At 34.3% G+C, this 23,162-nt stretch overlaps 1 protein-coding gene across 2 annotated transcripts in view; it reads left to right on the forward strand.

The window, feature by feature from the left end:
• The first annotated feature begins 481 nt into the window (after positions 1-481).
• The window catches only part of TECRL (trans-2,3-enoyl-CoA reductase like), a 137,489-nt gene continuing 114,808 nt past the window's right edge, over positions 482-23,162 (forward strand). For both annotated transcript variants that reach the window (NM_001133988.1, XM_024245654.2), the window contains 1 exon segment: positions 482-832. In NM_001133988.1, coding sequence (NP_001127460.1) covers positions 599-832 — 234 coding nt within the window. In that variant the 5' untranslated portion in view covers positions 482-598.

A 23,162-nucleotide genomic window follows, 5' to 3' on the forward strand; every position in this document is an offset into this window, starting at 1 on the left:
TTTAAGTTAGTTGGGATTTATAATTAGTACTGACAAATATAAATTTTTCATTTTAGAATGCTTTAAATGCACATGCACATATAACATATTAATATATAAAACATATATAAACATATATATGCCACTTCTCTTTACCTTAAACAGCATTTTTTAATGTTACATAGTAATGTACTAGGACTTTTAAAAATTTAACTTTAAGATAGCACTTTGCTAATGTTAAATACATCTCAATGCAAATGTGTGTGTGTGTTTGAAGATTAGTGCATCCAGAACTCAGAGATAATGAAAATGTTCTGTCTATTCTTGCTTTGGAATTTCAGATAAGAGTAGTCATATTACAAAGCAAAGATAAAAGGAGAAAGCAAGAAATCATTCAATTGCTGGTAAAGTAATACTCTACACAGCAAATCACAATAGCGTGTTATATATAGAAATAAGATCAGTCATTGTTTTCAAGCCTGCTAAATAAAACTGAACTCTTGGAATGGCATACCATTTGACCTTTCAAAGGTTCTCCAGCAGTATTTAACTGATGCAAAAGGAACACACTTGCAATTGTCTACTTTTGACATGACAGACCCTCCTCTTAGTTCACACAATGTTCAAAAGGCACAAGTCCCTCGCTTCAGAACGCAAGAAAGCATTACATTCCCAAAGAGCTACACGCTTCATACTGAAGGATGATATGAGAAATTTTCACTTTTTGTCAAAACTTGTACTCTCAGCGGGCCCTCTAAAACCAGCTCCAGCAGTCAAACATTCAAAAACGACTCACTTTGAGATTGAAATACTTGATGCTCAAACAAGGAAACAGATATGTATTCTGGATAAGGTGAGTTTATTTATTTATTTGTTTTTTTATTTGTTTAAGTGTTTCTTCTCTGCCCCAAATATTATTGATTGCTTGCTTAAATTCTAACACGACTGTTCTGAAATACATTTCTGACTTTTACCTTAATTTTGTGGTGAACAGGATGCTTACTTTATGCATTGTTTTAATAGAAGATGTTCAATGCATCTCTCATACTCAATTTAAATTAATTAAATGGTAGATAATAATGAGGTTCTGTCATTGGTCTGTGAATTTTATGCTGTCATTGACCATTGTCCACAGGTAAAATTACAAATGCTCAACCTATTTTCCTACATGTAAAACGTCTCCAGGTTTTTGTCTTCGTGTACTTCATTGTATATACAAATTATCATAGAGTTTGATTAGTTTCTATAGAAAATAGTAAGCAAAAGCCACAGTAGTTGTTAGAAGTAACATGTAATATGTCTGAAAAAATTTAAACATTTAAGCATTATTTTGAATTGATTTTATTATTTTTCTGAAAAAGTGACTACCTCAGTTTTTATGAAAATTTACTTGCTTCAAAAACACTATTTAAGTTCATGAAAATAATGTTTTGAAATGTTACCCATCCAAATCCATATTCACAGATGTTGCACTAAGGAATGAGAAAATATACTCTCCTTAGGTTAGAAAACTAAATTATAAATATATGTTTATATTTTAGATAAACATATGCATAAATAATATTCCAAACATTTTCAGTTTTTAATAAATTTGAAAAGTACTATTAATTTAACTTAATATGAGAAAGGCATATTTGTACAGGTAATAAAATAGAGCTTGATCTTGTTTTACAAAAATGTTGAATACATTTTTGTTGCTGTGTTCTAAAAATAAAATGCAATCACTCATTCCATTTTTCCATGTTCTAGCTAGGTCTTTAGAAAAAAGTAAAAAAGAAACTGTTTAGTCCTTTCTTTAATAATTGCCAAGTACATAATATATAATTTCTTATTCAGTAATTATAACACTGTGACCAGTTTATAAATTGAGTTATATTAACTTTAATTCATAGATGGAAAAGAAAGATTAAGACCTTTTATAAGTGCACACAGGTCATGAATTAAAAGATCAAAAACCATTTCTGTACATTTTAAATCATATGCTTTTTCTATAGTTCTACTGAGGCCATATATAAGCAATGAATATATATCATATAAAATAGAATTTTGATATATTAATTTCAGGACTTCTATAATTTACTTTTATTTTAGTATCAAGGTGAAGTTTTGAGATTTTTAAATATCATAAAAAATTTAATATTTAAATATATTACACAAATATTTAATATTTAAATATCATAAGAAAAATAAAAAAATAAAATTACTCTTCAGAAGTTGCTAATGTTTACAATATTCCACTATGAAAAACACAAATCTTACAAGAAAAAACACAGTTAAATTCAAGGACACAGTGCAACAAATGGAATGAAATTCAAATAAGTCAAGGATTTCCAAAGACTACGACTCTAAAATGACACTGGTTATTGTGTCCTTTCTGACATGTGTATAGACCCTGACAGACAATCCACCTTAAAGTAATGAAAAACTAATGATGTTTAAATGTTCTTTTACTTAATTACACACACACACACACATGCCAATGAGTTCCTAATTATTTGCCTCATACATTTAAATTTTTTCTTATTCATATTTTGTTTGAAGATAAGACAGGGATTTTTATATTTTTAGATGTTAATTAAATTGTGAAAAAATTAAACATTTAGAAGAAATGAAATTTAAGTATTCATTATTTAGAGATAATAATTTTGCAATTTTGCATGGGAATCTCATGTTTGAACTATAAGAGTCCTGACATTTGCATCTCAAGTGGCAGATCTTTATAGAAACTTAGCAGGCTAAATAGAGGATTAACACTGGATTGCTCATAATCCTTTATTGCACAATCAGCCTTATATAATGTGCAATTTACTGCATTCAAATCTTTGACGTCTGAGTAGAACTGGATCTTGCTGTGTCTTGTTTTAGTTTGTAAATTGATAAATTGTTTCATAATAGTGGTGAGACACTTGAGAGAAAAAAGTCTTCTAGATTAATTTTTTTTGCTTAGTGATTTCTAACATTTTGAATTTGTAAACATATAAAAGACTGATTTATTTTTTATTATTATTCCTGATGTTATTTTTCTTAGACAAATTAACAACTTTATAGTAAGATTATATTAAGTGCCCTTCATTGTACCTGGCTCTACCCAGTGTACAAAAGAAATGTTGCTTATAACTTAGTGCCCATCTTTCAATACTTACTATGCTGTAAAGTGGTACAAATTACATACCATGTACTTTGGAATTAAGCATATCTGGACTCAATCCCTGTTACATCATTTGTGTCTATCAAGGATTAAGAAAGTCACTGAATTGCTCATCCCCAAGACCTTTATTTAGAATATGGGTTAATAAAATCATATCAATAAAGTTAATAAATTTTACTTTGGAAACTTCTAGTAGAGTAGGGATAATATATGTTACATGCTTAGAATAGTGCCTTGACCATAATATGGACAAAATTATTATTATTATTATTTTATTTTTAATAATCATTTGGAGAGAGAAAGTAATGTACATAAAAATATAAAAATAACAAATGCTGAGCCTTTTCATAACTGGCTAAGAATTTAAATTTGACTTCTTAATATTTAATTATTCTTTGACATGATTTGTTATAATGTTTAGGATAGATATATTTTTCAAATATCTTAAATGAGATGTATTATCTTAGTAATGTATGTTCTAACAGAAACTTTGTTTTATGTCTATTACTCAAACTTTAAAATGGACAAAGTATAGACTCAAAATATTCATGAGATAAAAATTTTAAGAAAAGTCCTGGGATGAAAGAAAATATATTTATTATGCTCTTTAACTTAATTACACACACACACACACACACACACACACACACGCACGCGCGCGCCTAACAAATAAAAAAGCTTTCTCTTCCCTCTGCTGTCGTCTCTAGTTTTTGCCCATTTCTCTCATTACTTTCCTCAGGTATTCATATTGTCAGCTTTCATTTGCCTCTTCTCACTGTATCCTAGTCCCAATTCATTTGGGCACTCGCTTCCATCAGTTCTCAGAATCTGAACTTACTGAGGTCACCAGTGAGGCATGGCAAATACTTTGCTAAATGTGAGGTCTATTCTCACGTCTTATCTTACTGGGTATATCAACAACATTTCCCACTGTTAATCACCTCCTCCTTAACTAGCATTTGTTATTTGAGTTCCAGGAGAATATACACGTTTTTTAACCAACTTCATTGGCTTTTCCCTTTCCTTATTGCTGATTCTTCATCTGACTTATTAGGAATGGACTTTCAAGAACTGAGTCATCACAACTTCTCCTCTACAATAATTTACTTTATTGAGTTCCATAATTTAAAAAAAAAACTTCCTAGTGATGTCTCATAAATATATACTGTAACCTATCATTTTCCTTCGACTGTAAATCTATATATCTATATATCGATTTAATCTATTGAGCTATCTGGATGTTTACCAGGCATATCAAACTTAATATCTCTAAAACTGACCACTTGGTCCTCTCCCAAACATCTTCCACAGAGCTACTTAAGCCAATAAGTGGCAACTACACCCTTCAAATAGCTCAGGCCAAACACTTGGAGAAATCATGACTTGTCTTTTAATCTCACACTTCACATACAATCCATCTTCTTGGCAATAGCTTCAAAATATATCAACCCTTCTACTTCTAGCACTCCTGAATCTTCCTCCTACTTGTGTCTTTATCACTTTCAATATATCCCCTACTAACAACAAGAACTAGCCTGTTAAATTCTGGCAGATAATATCATTTGCTCCTCAAAACTAGTCAATGCTTTTCTTTAGGTCTTAACTGTTAACATTTCCTGGAGGCTTTTCCTGACTACTGAGAGAGCAAAGCTAGCCAACCTTTTTTATTATGCTTCCTTGTTTTATTTCTTTACTAGACTTATTGCCAACTAAACTACTACTTATTTTTCTTTATTTCTTTGGTTCATTATTTGGCCTAACCTTAGTATATAAGCACAAAAATATCAGATTGTTTGTTTTACATACTTGTATCTTCAGCATTAATAGCAATATTTAACACAGAGAAAGTGTTTAAACAATATGTGTTGAATAAGTGCACTCCGGTTCAAGAAATATGTGAATTTGACACAGCATTCATGTTCAGTAGTGATAGTTTTGAGATGGAGGAGTATAATATTTGAAAATAAAGTTTATTATTTTCTACATCAAATCAAATTATTAGACTATTTGTTCATACATTCACATAAAAAGACATTCTCTCAAACCATTTTACCAAATGCTCAAATTCTCCCCAGCTTATCCTGAAAACAAATACATATAATTTAACTTTGTGTTAGTGTGTAATTCATTAATAAACAGTCATGTTCTGATGACAGTTTTAATAAGATTTTCATAAAGCAGATGGAAATATTTATTTAGCTCATTTAGTTAGTTCCCATGAATGATTAAAATAACTAATCATGGATAACAAAATGGAGAGCAGATTTAAAATAATTGTTAAATACCATTTTCAAGTATTTGTTGGAACATTAAAAATAAGAGATTGTAGGAAAAATAAATATTAAAAATATAACAATGAACCATTTCCAGTTGCTGCCTGCTGTTGTCTCATTTCTTTCTTGTAAAATGTCAGAAGCTTATCTACTGATAAGTCAATGATTCAAAAGCATGCAAGAACTCTAAAAGCCTGAGTTGATAAATGGTAAATGTTTCCAATATCATCTCATTCTATTTTCTTCAATCCTTTCTTCAAGTAACCTGACCTCAAGAGCTCTTTTTCTCCTATTGTTTTGTTTTGTTTTGTTTTGGTAAAACTCTCAAAAGCTTTTTAAATATTTCTTATGAATAAAATAAAGCATTCAATAATTCTCTAATTCTTCTAATAGTAAAAATAACAATTGTCCTCAGAAAACAGTAGAAATAATTATAGGATAGTAAGAGTGCATACAAATTGTACCTTTGTAACCTTAGAAATTTTGACAATTCTTAATTTTTGACATTGCCATTTTAATACTTTACCTTGTACGTGATACTTAGCATATTTATGCCTTAGTTTGTTCATCTGTAAAATGGGAATAATATCTGCCTTAGAATGGCCACATGGCAGTTTTCAGAATTTCGTGTACATGCAAATGACGTTATCTTCTTTTTTTTGTCTTTCTCTTCATTTTTCCTTCTCTTTTGCTCCATCTACTCTTCTGCCTCTTCCTCACATTCCTGCCCCCCTTTTCCTCCTCCCCATGCCCCTTCAGTCTTCTTTTTCCTATTTCTTATGGTGTTTCATGATATAAGAATTAATCAAAAGCATATGGGAGGTAAATTCAGAAAGTCTAGTATATTAGTATAAATCTGAGAGTGTGATTTCTTTTTCCTTAGGCATGATCTGGTATCTCTGACTTTTATTCATTTTTTATGGAACAGGAAGGCTTTCCTGGAGAAGTTATATTTATGTATTTATGTGTATCCTAGATAGTTTATAAGAAGACTATAACAGGGAGATATGCCTGAGGCTAAAATAATTTATTAAGTCTGTGTGTGTGTGTGTGTGTGCACGCGCAGGGAGGGAAGAATATTGTTTGTTTGTTTGCTTGCTTGCTTGCTAGCTTGCTTTCTTATTTTGAGTGCAGACAAGTAGACAGGCAGTTAGAAATCACCCTTTTTTTTTTATTTTAAGTTGGAGATTCCTGTGAGATATCCAAGTAGAGTTAACCATTAGACCTTTGGCCATGAAGAACTCAGGGGAGTGGTCATGGTTAAATATGTTGATTTGGAAATTTAAAATGTATAGGTGATCTTTGTAGCGTTGGATTAGAGAAGATACATTTGTAAAGAACAGCGTAATGAGTAGGAAGAGAAAAGAACCAGTAACAGAGGCCTGAGAAACTTCAGCATGTGTTTTAAATAAAAAGAAGATGACAAGGGAAAACAAGGAGAATGTACCAGAGAGATAGAAACACGGGGAATGTTGCATCACAGAAACCTCACCAAGATAATCTAAGTAAAAAGGACAAGATTAGTGGTGTCAAATATGGCTAAGAAGTGCAGAGAAATGCAATAAGTATCCCTTATATTAAATGGTGTGATATTCATTGAGTTTAACTAGACTACTTTAGGCAGAGTGATTTAGGGAGAACTCTAATCTGGGATGGGGGATTATAAACAATGGGAGATAAGACACATGAGTTCACTGGAAGGCATTTCTTTCGTAGGTAGCAGATCTTTCAACAGACTTACCCTTCATTTTCCAACTTTATACGTCTCTTATGTACCCCAATTCACATTCTTCAGATTACTTTCTAGCTCTTCTCTATTACTACATGTGTCAACATTCTATACTACTTATCAGGCTCAGAACATATTTTGTAATTTTTATTTCTTGAGTTTCAGGAAAATTTGATTCCTTTGCTTGGAGTGTGTTCCATCACAATCTGGATAGTTCATATTCATTCCGTATTGTCCAAAAGAGATGACAACTCCTTTATGTGCCACTTAGGGTCTCCTATAAGCAGACGTACTCCTCATCCCAGTAATGATTCAAATATCTATTATTACTGTATATAATCCAATAGTTAGGAATGGGCATTTGTAAGCTATCATAGACATTTAAAAGAGATATTTTATGCTTGCCCAATCTACTATTTTAATCATAAAATAGTGAGGCTTATAATTGATATATGAGTATTTTTTTCTAATAGTTTATTTTCATTGTATTTTACAAATGTATCAGTCCATGAAAAAATAGAAGCTTTTAAAAAATTAATTTACTCTACATAGTTTGAGAAGCACCAAATTAGATAACATGGAAATATTTTTAATACTGCCATGATTCAAACATATGAAAGCCATCTAAATGTTATTTTACAATAAAACTATCTTGGGTTCAAAAAAAAGAATAGGTCTTGTCCAGGCTTTTCTTGAATTTGATTCTAAAGTTTGTATTTCCCTTCGTAGTCAAGGGAAAAGTAACTGTCAAATGTTTATTTTGTACATATAAAAAAATAGCAAAAATGACTTAAATTTTTTAGACCAATGAAAAGTGAATAAATTGTGTTTTCTTTGGAAATTTTCTACTTAAAATGGTAAATCTGAGAAGATGAGGTAAACAAAGAAATGCTAACCATTAAAGGAATCAAATTAAGGGGAGCCTATGGTGCAAATAAAAGAAAATCTATTTCCTATTAAATCAAGATTGAATAAAATTAATACTGGAAACACTTGTTTAAAAACATACATAAAGCTTAAATAACATTTCTGTCTACGGAAACTAGCAGTGAAGTGGTGACTATATCAAGAGACACGTACACATTTGAGAGAGCTATGCATGCTTTGTTATTCAAATAGTTTAGATTACATGAAGCTTGAAATGTATTCGCTAACCTTAAAATGCATGAATTTAATTGGAAAGACAGATAACACATTTAAAACAAATTACGATATAATAAATAGCATACACAAGTTTAACACAAATTATACTGAGAAGTCTAGGGAAATAATTCTTTTATGTAAAAGAAATTTAGGTATGAGTATGAGAGTCAAAGAATTGTTTAGCTGAAGATGGCACTTGAAAGGATCTTGAAAAGTATATAGTATAGAACATTAGCCTGGTTGAGGTCGAAAGAGCAACCCAGGAAGAAAGTTTAGCATATCCAAGAAAAAAAGAGGCAGGAAAGTAATAAGCCAAGCTTTCTGGGTTGGTGTAATTAAGTACATGGTGAGATAGTTCAAAATGGAGCAAACTGAGATTAAAATGGTATAGCTGGGGCTGATGAGAGAGGGCCTGATTGTCTTGCTAGGGCATTTGGATTATTTTTCTTTGAACAGGGTAATCATTTTTTTTCAGATCTGCCTTTCAGAAATTAAATCTGTCAACTATGTGGAAGATAAAATGTGTAGTAGAAACCCTGAAGACAGTTCTGTAAAACGGAGAAGAAATCTTGTGTGAGCTTGTTCAAGACTGCCACATTTGGGAGGCAAGATAGTATTGGGATCTGCTTAGGCTTTAAGACACTCATCCACCTCACACACTTATCCGGATTGTGACACTAGGCAAACTTATTATGTTTTCCCTTATATTTGTTGCATTAGGCCATTCTCACATTGCTATGAAGAAATATCTGAGACTGGGTAATCTATAAAGAAAAGATGTTTAATTGGCTCACAGTTCTGCAGGCTGTACAGGAAGCCTAGTGGCATCTGCTTCCGGGGAGGCCTCAGGAAGTTTCCAATTGTTGCAGAGTGCTAAGGGGGAGCAGGCACTTCACGTGACCAAAGCAGGAGAAAAGAGGAAGAAAGGGGAGATGGCACACACTTTTAAACAATCAGATCCTGCAATAACTCACTCACTATGAAGAGGACAGTACCAAGAGAATGGTACTAAACCACTCATGGGAAATCTTCCCCTAGGATCCAATCACCTCCCACCAGGCCCCACCTACAACACTAGGGATTCCATTTAAACATGAGATTTGGGCAGGGACAAATTCCCAAACTATATATTTTCTGCCCTTGGTCCCTCCAAAATCTCATGCCCTTCTCACATTTCAAAATACCATCATGCCTTCCCAATAATCCCCTAAAGTCTTAACTCATTTTAGTGTTACCTCAAAAGTCCAAAGTCTGAAGTCTCTCGGAAACTAAACAAGTCTTTTCCACCTATGAGCCTGTAAAATCAAAAACAAGTTAGTTACATCTAAGATACAATGGAGGTACAAGCATTGAGTAAACATTCCTATTCCAAAAAGGAGAAACCCATTAAAAGAAAGTGGCTACAGGGTACATGCAAGTCCCAAATATAGTAGAACAATCATTAAATCTTAAAGCTCCAGAATAATCTCCTTTGATGGCATGTCTCACATCCAAGACACATTGGTTTGATAAAGTGAGCTCCCAAAGTCTTGGACAGCTCCACCCCTGTGACTTTGCAGGGTTCAGTCCCTATGGCTGCTCTAACAGGCTGGTAGGTTGGCATTGAATGCTAGCAACTTTTCCAGGCAAACATTGCAAGCTGGTGGATATATCATTCTTGGGATCTGGAGGACAGTAGCCCTCTTCTCACAACGTCATGAGGCAGTGCCCCAGTGAGGACTCTGTGTGGAGACTCCAACTTCACACTCTGCACTGACCTAGTAGTGATTCTCCATGATGGCTTCCCACTGCCCTAGTAGAGGTTCTCCATGATGGTTCCACCCCTGCATCAGGCTTTTGCTTGGACACCCAGGCTTTTTCATATATCCACTGAAATCTAGTCAATGGTTCCCAAGCCTCAACTTTGGCACTTTGTGCACCTGCAGGCTTAAAACCACATGGAAGCTGCCAATGCTTATGGCTTACACTCCCTGAAGCAGCATCCCAAGCTGTACACAGGTCCGTTTGAGCCAGGGTTGAAGCTCCAGCAGCCAGGAGGCAGAAGCAGTGTCGTGGGTCTAGGCAAGGCAGCAGGGCTCAAAACCTGGCCCAGGAAGCCATTCTGTTCTCCTAGGCATCAGGGCTTGTGGTGGGAGGGGCTGCCTCTTAGATATTTGAGATGTCTTCCAGGCCTTTTTCTCATTGTCTTGGCTATCAGCACTTGCCTTCTTCTTAGTTACACAAATTTCTCTAGCAAGTGGTTGCTCAGTAGCCTGCTTGAATTCCTTCTCAAAAAACTCTTTTTTTTTCTATGCCATGTGGCCAGGCTACATTTTTTTTGCAAACATTTATGCTCTGCTTCTCTTTTAAATATAAGTTCCAACTTCAAGTTATTCTTTTGCTACTGCATCTGAAATTAGGCTATGAGAAGTAGCCAGTGTGAGTCTTGAACACTTTGCTGCTTAGAAATTTCTTCCACAACCAGAGGTGTCCCAGGGAGAGAATACAGTCCTGAGTTCTGAGTTTCTGTTTCCGGTTGGGCCAGTAAAGCCTCTTCTTCATCTCTCTTTTATGCTTATCACTGAAGACAGAAACTAAAACCATGTCTACAGGCTGCTTCAAGCCTAAAACAACAAAATAAAACAACAACAACAACGACAAAATAAGGGAGGCTGGACACGCTTGCATCATTCTCAAGTTTAAAGTTCCACAGATCCCTAGGGCACGGGCACAATGCACCCATGCTCTTTGCTATGGTATAACGGTGACTTTTTCTCCAGTTCCCAATAAGTTTCTCATTTTCATCTGAGACATCTTGAGCCTAGAATTCATTGTCCGTATCATTATCAGAATTTTGGTCCCAATCATTTAATCAGTCTTTAAGTTTCAAACTTACCCTCATCTTCCTTTCTTCTTCTGAACTCTCAAAACTCTTCCAACATCTACCTGTTACCGAATTCCAAAGCTGCTTCCAGATTCTCAGGCGTGCAATACTTCACCCTGCATTAGGCTGTTCTCACATTGCTATAAAAAATACCTGAGACTGGGTAATTTATAAAGGAAAGAGGTTTAATTGTCCCATAGTTCTGTGGGCCGTACAGGAAGCATAGTGGCGTGGCACCTGCTTATGGGGAGGCCTCAGGAATCTTACAATTAGACAGAAGGTGAAGAGGGAGCAGGTGTATCATATGGTGAAAATAAGAACAAAGAGACAGAGAGAAGAGATGTGACACACCTTTAAACAACCAGATCTTGTGAAAACTCACTCACTTATTTTGAGGACAGTACCAAGAGAATGGTATTAAATCATTCATGAGAAATCTGACCCCATGATTCAATTCCCTCCCACCAGGCTACATCTCCAGCATTGGAGATTCCATTTCACATGAGATTTGAGCAGGGACAACATCCAAACTATATTATTTAATGATATGAGTTTTCTCATTAGAGGCACCTGAGAAATACAACCTTCCATAAGAAAATTTTCCCTAGGAAATGGCTATGGCACAGAGCCTTGAATAAATTAGGACATAGATAACAAATTCAAATTTACAAATTTAATAATAACATGAAAATTCTCACATCCATTAAATTTATCCGACTACTATAAAATAAAGGAATGTTTAATGAAATGTACACATTGTAATAAATTTGTTAAAGATAAATAATTACTTTTTAATATATGTGTTTATAAACAGTGTTTGGGGAATAAGTATAAAACAGTTCTAATTAAATATAAGTCATTTGGCACATTTTTAGGACACACTTGAAACTAGTAAAAATACATAAACACACACACACACATACACATATTTCTTTTCTATCTTAATTTTTACTGAACACCAACCCTGTGTTTAAGTCAGTTTGAGCTACTGTAACAAAAATATAAAATAGCAAGTGGCTTATCAACAACAGAAATCTGTGCTAGATTCAGCAGCACATTGGAACAATAAAGAGATTAGCATGGCTGCTATATAGCAATGACATACAAATTCATGAAGTGTTCTGTATTTTTCTTCTGGTTAGTAAAAAAAGAAAAAATATTTCTCATAGTTCAAGAGGCTGAGACATCCAGAATTAAGGCACCAGCAGATTCAGTACCTAATCAGGGCCAGCTTCCTGTTTCATAGTGTATGGCCATCTTCTGCCTGTGTATTCGCATGGCTGAAGTCACCTGGGAGTTTTCTCAGGCCTCTTTTGTAAGGGCGCTAATCCCTAATAAGCTCACGAAGGCGCCACCTCCCAATACCATCATATGGACATTAAAATTTCAACATATTAGTTTTAGGAGGATCTAAACATTCATCTTAGGACCATGTATGTAACAAAACTTAATAAATGTACCGTAGTTCCTTTCAAAGATACTTACAGCCACATAGGTTAGGCAAACTTATATAACCAGTGGTAATAAAATTTAGAGTGTGGTATTACAGAGAAAATAAATATGACATTCCATTGTCACTTATTTTAGTTAAATTTAGTTTAACCTAGATTTTACTGTTTGGGTATACAATGAATGAAGGCAATCTCCCTATATAGAAACCTGAAAACGTGCATGACACACTAATTAGCAAAAAAGTTCAAGATAAATTTTTTTTTGTTATTTGATAATATAAGAGTTCAAACAAAATAGATAAAGATGTGTGGCTTTATTTCTGGGTTTTCTCTCATGTTCCATTAGTTTATGTGTCTGGTTTTGTAAACTGTTTTGGTTATTGTAGCCTTGTAGTACAGTTTGAAATCAGATAGTGTGATGATCTTCAACACAGTCAACAAAAACAAGCAATGGGGAAAGGGCTTCCTATTCACTTAATAGTGCTGGAATAACTGGCTAACCATATGCAGAAGACTGAAACTGGACACCTTCCTGTCGCCGTATACAAAAATCAACTCACAATGGAGTAAAGACTCAAATGTGAAACCTAAAACTGTAAAAGCCCTGGAAGAAAAACTAAAAAATAAAATCATGGAACTAGGAACTGGCAAAGATTTTATTATGAAGACTCCCAAAGCAATTGCAATATAATAAAAAAAATGACAACTGGGACCTATGGAAATTAAAGAGGTTCTTTACGGCAAAAGAAACTACCAACAGAGTAAACAGACAACCTACGGAAGGAAGAAAGTGTTTGTAAACTATGCATCTGACAAAGGTCTAATATCCAAGATCTATAAGGAACTTAAACAATTGAACATGCAAAAAAACAAACAACCACATTTAAAAATGGACAAAGGACATGAAAAGATACATATAACCAACAAGAATATGAAAAAAATACTCAACATTACTAATCATTAGAGAAATGCTAATCAAAACCACAGTGAGAAACCATCACACACCAGTCAGAATGGGTACTATTAAAGTCAAAAATTAGCAAATGCTGGCAGGTTCTAGAGAAAAGGGAATGCTTATGTACTCCTGGTGGAAATGTAAATTCATTCAATCATTGAGGAAAGCAGTTGGAGATTTCTCAAAGAATTTAAAGCAGAACTACCATTCAGCCCAGAAATTCCGTTCATATTTCCACATGAATATAAATTGTTCTACTAGAAAGACAAATGCATGCACATGTATATTCATCACAGCACTATTCACAATAGCAAAGACATGGAATCAACCTAAATGCCCATCAATGGTAGATTGGATATAGTCAACATGATACATGTATACCATGGAATACTACACAGCCATGAAAAAACAAACTCATGTCCTTTGTAGCAACATGGAAGAAGCTGGGGGCCATTATCCTAAGTGAATTAACTCAGGAACAGAAAACCAAATACTGCATGTTCTTACTTATAAATAGGAGCTAAACATTGCTTACATATGGACACATAAAAGGGAACTGTAGACACTGGGGCCTACTTGAGGGTGGAGGGTAGAAGGAGAGTAAGAACAAAAAAACTAACTATTGGCTACTAACTATTACCTGGGTTGTTTCATACTAAGCTAAAATAACCAAACTCCTGTGTCATGCAGTTTACCCCCATAACAAACCTGCACATGTACCCTCTCAACCTACACTAAAAATTAAATAGAAAAAAATGATAAAGATTTTTCTTATATAATGTATTTGTATTTTTGGGAAATACTCTCAGTTTGCCCTTTTTATGGTTTTGTTTGATGCTTATTTTAGAAGTCAAGTCCAGATTACATGATATCAATACATTTTGGTAGTCTGACAATGAATCTATCAAATCATTAGCTAACTTGGTTCTGTGATCTTAGTGTGTACTTAAATATAACACATTGTGACGTGTTAGTTGTTCCTTTTCACTAAAGTTTTGTGCTCAAACTTATCTAGTGACAACTTTCTTTCCTCATAAAATTAGCATTTAATAAATGAGCAGTTATTTACGACAATGTTAGGTAACTTTTATAACCTAGGGTAATGGTAAATGCATGCAATTGATTCAGTATTTAAATATAATTTGGCTAAAATACTTAATTTACAGGGCTTAAAAAAATTCACGTTTGGCTGGGAGCAGTGGCTTATGTCTGTAATCCCAGCACTTTGGGAGGCTGAGGCAGGAGGATCGCCTGAGGCCAGGAGTTTGAGACCAGCCTGGCCAACATAGACAAGCCTGGCCAATCTGTTTCTACTAAAAATACAAAAATTAGCCAGATGTGGAGGAGGGTGCCTGTAATACCAGCTACTCAGGAGGTTGAGGCAGGAGAATCGTTTGAACCCAGGAGACAAAGGTTGTGGTGAGCTGAGATTGTGCCACTGCACACCAGTCTGGGTAACAGAGTGAGACTCTGTCTCAAAAAAAAAAAAAAAAAAAAAAAATACTTGTTAATTTGTCGACTTGTAACATTAGGAAAATATTTATATTTCATGATCTCAATTTTTTTATCTTTTAAAGAGCTCAGTGTTTCCTACTTCACAAGGTTATTTATGATGATTAAATGTTTATCTGTATACATAGTAAAGTAGTACCTGCTGCACAGTAAATGCCCAATAAGTTTTTCTCCTCCTATTTCCATTTTACTCTCCTCCACCACGTAGTGTAGTATAGTGGTTAAGGACAAGTATGGAAACACTCTGTGTTCAAATCCTATCTTTACCTTGTTAACTGTGTGACCTTGTTAAATAACCTTTTTAATGATTTTTAACCTTGTTAATATGCACTTTGGGTAACAGTATTTTCATTTGTAAAATGTAAGTGAAATATATATCTTATGCCACAGGAATTGTTTGTGAATTAAATTTTTTAATAAAGATAAAATTCTAGGACTAGTACTTTTGGCTGCCTTTTCTACATTAAAGTCTGTGGAATGAATACGTTCTGGAGGCGTACGTCCACTACATCTATCGAAGATTCAGCTTTCTACTTTCAAAAGACACTAATAAAATTATGTTTAAAAATCTAGCTGCACAACAATGAGGAAAATGGTGCTATTATCATGTCTGATAGTTGTCTCTTCTATACCATAAGGAGCATAGGCTACGCTACCTGCCATACTGCAGTGAAGAGGAAATTTTTCTTATTATCTGCAATGATGATTTTATAGTCACTATACATAGCAGGTCATGTTGGTAATGAAAGTGACATTATAATTCACATAACAAAATAGTTGATAGTATATTTTTAACATTAGATGAGCTGACCATTTTTATTTATCTTATTTTGCCCAAGAAATGAATGTCTTGGTTAAAGATGGAGAGAACATATTTTGTTTGAAGAAGGAAAAACTAAATTACATTACTTATCGAATTTTCTTACTCCAAAAAAGTCTGAATTTTCCAACAGCATTATATATATATGTATATTTAGACATATACAAAATGCTTAAAATATATATGTAACATTTTATTTTTATCTAGCTAGCTAGCTCTTCAGAAAGAAAAATAATATACATGATGGATTCTTACGTAAGACTCAGAGAAAATATTGTAATCGTAACTGGGACTCTGATCTTCTTGAACACTCCAGATAATAATTTTTTAAATTTTAACAATTCTTCCTTGAGTCCATAATTTCTAAATACAATCATATATGATGTATTAACGATAAATATATTAGATTCATTATATTAATATTTATTTCTGTAAGATAGTATAACTACTCAATACAGAAGCAGAAATGGGAAAGCTATGAACTCTAAGTCTGATAAAATATATTTTAAGAAACTAAAATATCCTCATATTGTTTTCAATTTTAATGTCCTTAGGAGGGCAGTATAATCAAAGCAACTTAACTCCTCTTACAAGGAGGAATTTGTAAAATTATTATACAATTAATTTTGAAAGTAACTTTTCCATTCGAACATCTCTGTGATTGCAAGACTGTGATGGATAAGGCAGGAGCATTATTTATCTTTCCATACACATGGAAGGAATTCATGTTCCCCCCTTTGCAGTCAAAATCACATTTGGATTTGGAATCACCTCTATCCCTTTGGAGTTAGGCATGATCACATGATGTGCTTTTGCACATAAGAAAAGGTAAAACTAAGGGATGCATGTCATTTTTGCCTAAGATTTCAGTCCGGGAGAATTTGGAATATTTTCTCCCCTCTAATTTAAATGCCAAAAGCCTTCTAGGTAATAGGCTTACTATCAATTATATCACAGATTTTGGTAACAGAAACAGACTGAACTATTGGTAGAAATGTAGCATCATCAACCAATCACTATTATTCCCAGATTCTGGGACTTCGGGGTTTGCTAGTCAAGCACAAATGACACTACAGCGCCACCTCATTCCTAGCACCAAGTTATGTACTAAGCAGGATAGTAGAGTGACTAGTATATAACTTGACGCTAGGAATGAGGTGGTGCTGTAAGACATATTTAAATGATGTAGAGATGGCTTAATTGTTCATTGGTGAGTAGTGAGAAAAACATCAGAAGCTGGAAAGATGAAAATCCAGGTCATGCTGTGGTAATTTGTAAAGTGTTGTGTACAGTAACTTATAAAGTACAGCATAGACCTGATGAAATTGCTGATCTAGAAAAAAGTTGTTAATACCACCTGTGGTATCCAATAAAAATTAGATGCTTACAGCAATGCATTTCAGGAGAGAAGAGTTTATATGAAAGCTTGCGAAGCTGACAGACAATAAATATAAAAGCAGAGTTTAAGTCTTAAATTCAAAATATCTATCAGCCTCGCCTAAAAAAATTACTTTATAAGCCTTAAAATTATTGTTTTCTCACCAAATGCTTGGGGGTAGGTAATAGGCTCTAGGAAAGCAGATAATGTCTTTTAGTTCATAGGTTGCTAGGTTAAATAGGCATATCTTTTATCATTCAGAGAGTCTGGAGTTTGAGCTCGATGTCATGATTATAAGGGGTTTTGCATTTCTTGAGGATATGGTGTGTGTATCTCAAAAATGTAAAGGAGTTTGGACTAAATAGTTGATGATCAGAAGTGTAGACGCAAATAAATATTACTATTTTTATTATGGTTTTTAACTGGTTCTCATACAGGAACATGGTAGGATTTAATTCACCTACCTCCCTGAAGTAGTGTGTTTTGTGCAGATGAAATATGGGTGGAAGGCATACATTTATTACCAGACCGAAGCTGGAAGAACCAAACCTAATTTAATTACCTTTTCTTTTAGCCTTTGCCTTAGCAACAGTTAATGTTGCAGATGACTTCTGCTTTGTCAGTATAGATTCTAAAGTGAGGAGAATGCAGGGTAGATACACCAGTTAATCTGTGATATATATGCAGTATGTGTAGAAAATAAGCATGGGCTGTTTTAAACCACTGGGTTTTGCAATACAACCTAGACTATTCTAGCAGGTGCATTCAATTAAATTTGAATTAAAGACAGCTTTTGTGATTTTGTCAGTTTATTTTTAGAGATCCTTCAATCATTAGAAGGACCTATAACAAAGACAGTGTGAGAGCAGTTTTCTATATCATTGTAACATATTTCTTCTTAAATTATTGCTTGTATATCAATGTCATATATTTCATTTAAAAATGGGAGGCATATTTATAAAGTGTTTTATTGTTCACATAAGACCATTCAATAAACTGGCTATATGAGTTAATCTATCCAGTCTCTGTTAATGTCTTCAGTGAATGTACCTACTATATACTAGGATCTCTAGTCAATAATATTGAGAATAAAGACAGCAGAAATGAGCTTATCTTAAATATATGAAGTTGTATCAAAAGAATGATGAGATTTCTTAGATAATTAAGTTGAATTATCACAGTTGATGTAAAGATTCTGGCTTAAAAACTGTTTGAGTGTTGATGTTATTAACGGGGTAGACACAGTTTTTTGCCTAATACATATAGGACTCAGTTCTGGTCATTTAACTTTGAAATTACTCTGAGACAATCATGTAGACTGGTTAAACATCCAGTTGTATGTGTAAGTCTACAGCTGTGAAAACAAGTTGGTGCTGGTAATATACATTTGAGAATATGAAAATATATGGCATTCAAAGTAATGGGAATGAGTGAGATCAACTTCCTTGATAAAACATAAGCTATTTTTACATAAGATCACCAAAGCAATTCAATTATGTGTTGGACCTTCATGGTTCATTTAATCATCAAACTTTTTTTAGAATTTCAGACATATGTAATGATAAAATTTTCATTGTTCTCTCTAATGTCAGATACTCTGAATTTGTTTATACGTTGAGGACAAATTCTTCCAAGAGCATGCAATCCACATAGTTAAATTTAAAAAGTAATGCAATCATTTTTAGTGGCTGGCAATACGTAGTAGCATTTATGAGGACAGTGAGCCAATGATGCAGAAATAATTGTAGCCTCTATCTCTGTGGTTTGATGCCAAACAATTCATTAGTGATATGAACTTTCTAAAATTGATTTTCCTCCCTAATTATTTTTGCTTGAAACTCATTTCACATTTGTCATATTTTAAAAACTGTAACATAAATCTTTAAGTAGGAAAAATAAATATATGACCATCACTTCAAAATTTGAAGTGCTCTAAATTTTTGAAATCAATTTTAAATCTGTTATCTCTCAGGGATATAGGATGTGAGGTTTCTTTACGTCAGTAGATTTGATCTAGTTATCTTAAAATAAAACCACACTACTTGGACAATATAGACTATATACAATTAATAAGAGGGCTGCTCAGTTTAAAGTAAGCAATGACTCCAAATAATCAATAATGTACAATAACAAAAGTCTAATGCTCACTTATATGACATGCCCAATGTGGATGAACTGTAGCTTTCCTCAAAGACCTATTTATTATGGAGCAGATTAAATTAAACGGCTTTTGTCTTTATTATTGTCAGTTTCCAAGCAGAATGAACAGAAATGTGGTGGACTTATAATGGCTCTTAAAATTTCTGCTTATATGCTAAACTTGTAACTTCCTCTAACATTTCACAAGCCAATCAAGTTACATGATCATGCTCCACTTTGACATGTTGAAGATACAAAACATTCCCTCTGAGAGAAATGCCCAGAGAGGGAATGCAGCAATTTGAACATTTATAACCTTGTGAGGTTAAACAAAGGCTCTTTGCATCAAAAATACTTACTCCAAAATTCATGTGCTAAAGTTCATTCACTTTAATTATGTAAGGAGCCTCAATTTTTTATGCAAAGTTTATTAACGTGTTTGTTCAGTTGGAATAATTGTAGCTGCCTGGCTTCTAAGCCAGATAAGTGAGACCTGTAACAGGCAAATACAAGCACAAAACTAAAACAATAAGAACCAGCAGTTTTGAGAACATACACTCATCGGGTAGAAGTCAGTAGCTCCCAGATATATGAAAATTTATAATGCTTTGTAAAGCAAGGCTTAACGTGGACATACTTCTTCTGTTTATATTCCATTGGCTGAAGCAAACCAAAAAGCTAAGTCCAATGTCCACCTGCCTCCCTTTCCAATAAAGAGGAGGAACAGAGCAAATATTTGCTAAAATAACCTAATTTGTCACCAATTTTCAGTTTCCAAGAACAATTTAAATTATCTTTCATTTTTGAATAGGTATATATTTATTTAAAAATTGAATAAATAACTAATAATCTATCAAAACAGTAGTACCAGGACCAGATGGATTAATTGGTGAATTCTACCACATATTTAAGGAAGAAATCACACCCATTCTCTACAATCATTTTGTACAATATTTCCTAACTCACTCTATAATGCCAACATTACCCTGATACCAAAAACAGAGGGCTTATAAGAAAAGTAAATCACAATGGTAATGCCTAGGTTTTCTTCTAGGGTTTTTATGGTTTTAGGTCTAACATTTAAGTCTTTAATCCATCTTGAATTGATTTTTGTATAAGGTGTAAGGAAGGGATCCAGTTTCAGCTTTCTACATATGGCTAGCCAGTTTTCCCAGCACCATTTATTAAATAGGGAATCCTTTCCCCATTTCTTGTTTTTGTCAGGTTTGTCAAAGATCAGATACTTGTAGATATGTGGCATTATTTCTGACGGCTCTGTTCTGTTCCATTGATCTATATCTCTGTTTTGGTACCAGTACCATGCTGTTTTGGTTACTGTAGCCTTGTAGTATAGTTTGAAGTCAGGTAGTGTGATGCCTCCAGCTTTGTTCTTTTGGCTTAGGATTGACTTGGCGATGCGGGCTCTTTTTTGGTTCCATATGAACTTTAAAGTAGTTTTTTCCAATTCTGTGAAGAAAGTCATTGGTAGCTTGATGGGGATGGCATTGAATCTGTAAATTACCTTGGGAAGGATGGCCATTTTCATGATATTGATTCTTCCTACCCATGAGCATGGAATGTTCTTCCATTTGTTTGTATCCTCTTTTATTTCCCTGAGCAGTGGTTTGTAGTTCTCCTTGAAGAGGTCTTTCACATCCCTTGTAAGTTGGATTCCTAGGTATTTGATTCTCTTTGAAGCAATTGTGAATGGGAGTTCACTCATGATTTGGCTCTCTGTTTGTCTGTTATTGATGTATAAGAATGCTTGTGATTTTTGCACATTGATTTTGTATCCTGAGACTTTGCTGAAGTTGCTTATCAGCTTAAGGAGATTTTGGGCTGAGACAATGGGGTTTTCTAGATATACTATCATGTCATCTGCAAACAGGGACAATTTGACTTCCTCTTTTCCTAATTGAATACCCTTGATTTCCTTCTCCTGCCTAATTGCCCTGGCCAGAACTTCCAACACTATGTTGAATAGAAGTGGTGAGAGAGGGCATCCCTGTCTTGTGCCAGTTTTCAAAGGGAATGCTTCCAGTTTTTGCCCATTCAGTATGATATTGGCTGTGGGTTTGTCATAAATAGCTCTTATTATTTTGAGATACGTCCCATCAATTCCTAATTTATTGAGAGTTTTTAGCATGAAGGGTTGTTGAATTTTGTCAAAGGCCTTTTCTGCATCTATTGAGATAATCATGTGGTTTTTGTCTTTGGTTCTGTTTATATGCTGGATTACATTTATTGATTTGCGTATATTGAACCAGCCTTGCATCCCAGGGATGAAGCCCACTTGATCATGGTGGATAAGCTTTTTGATGTGCTGCTGGATTCTGTTTGCCAGTATTTTATTGAGGATTTTTGCATCAATGTTCATCAAGGATATTGGTCTAAAATTCTCTTTTTTTGTTGTGTCTCTGCCAGGCTTTGGTATCAGGATGATGCTGGCCTCATAAAATGAGTTAGGGAGGATTCCCTCTTTTTCTATTGATTGGAATAGTTTCAGAAGGAATGGTACCAGCTCCTCCTTGTACCTCTGGTAGAATTCGGCTGTGAATCCATCTGGTCCTGGACTTTTTTTGGTTGGTAAGCTATTGATTATTGCCACAATTTCAGCTCCTGTTATTGGTCTATTCAGAGATTCAACTTCTTCCTGGTTTAGTCTTGGGAGGGTGTATGTATTGAGGAATTTATCCATTTCTTCTAGATTTTCTAGTTTATTTGCATAGAGGACATAGGCATGGGCAAGGACTTCATGTCTAAAACACCAAAAGCAATGGCAACAAAAGCCAAAATTGACAAATGGGATCTAATTAAACTAAAGAGCTTCTGCACAGCAAAAGAAACTACCATCAGAGTGAACAGGCAACCTACAAAATGGGAGAAAATTTTCGCAACCTACTCATCTGACAAAGGGCTAATATCCAGAATCTACAATGAACTCCAACAAATTTACAAGAAAAAAACAAACAACCCCATCAAAAAGTGGGCGAAGGACATGAACAGACACTTCTCAAAAGAAGACATTTATGCAGCCAAAAAACACATGAAAAAATGCTCACCATCACTGGCCATCAGAGAAATGCAAATCAAAACCACAATGAGATACCATCTCACACCAGTTAGAATGGCAATCATTAAAAAGTCAGGAAACAACAGGTGCTGGAGAGGATGTGGAGAAATAGGAACACTTTTACACTGTTGGTGGGACTGTAAACTAGTTCAACCCTTGTGGAAGTCAGTGTGGCGATTCCTCAGGGATCTAGAACTAGAAATTCCATTCGACCCAGCCATCCCATTACTGGGTATATACCCAAAGGACTATAAATCATGCTGCTATAAAGACACATGCACACGTATGTTTATTGCGGCATTATTCACAATAGCAAAGACTTGGAACCAACCCAAATGTCCAACAATGATAGACTGGATTAAGAAAATGTGGCACATATACACCATGGAATACTATGCAGCCATAAAAAATGATGAGTTCACGTCCTTTGTAGGGACATGGATGAAATTGGAAATCATCATTCTCAGTAAACTATCGCAAGAACAAAAAACCAAACACCGCATATTCTCACTCATAGGTGGGAATTAAACAATGAGAACACATGGACACAGGAAGGGGAACATCACACTCTGGGGACTGTTGTGGGGTGGGGGGAGGGGGGAGGGATAGCACTGGGAGATATACCTAATGCTAGATGACGAGTTGGTGGGTGCAGCGCACCAGCATGGCACATGTATACATATGTAACTTACCTGCACA

Source organism: Pongo abelii, chromosome 3, assembly GCF_028885655.2.
Source record: "Pongo abelii isolate AG06213 chromosome 3, NHGRI_mPonAbe1-v2.0_pri, whole genome shotgun sequence".
NCBI classification, from domain to species: Eukaryota; Metazoa; Chordata; class Mammalia; order Primates; family Hominidae; genus Pongo; species Pongo abelii.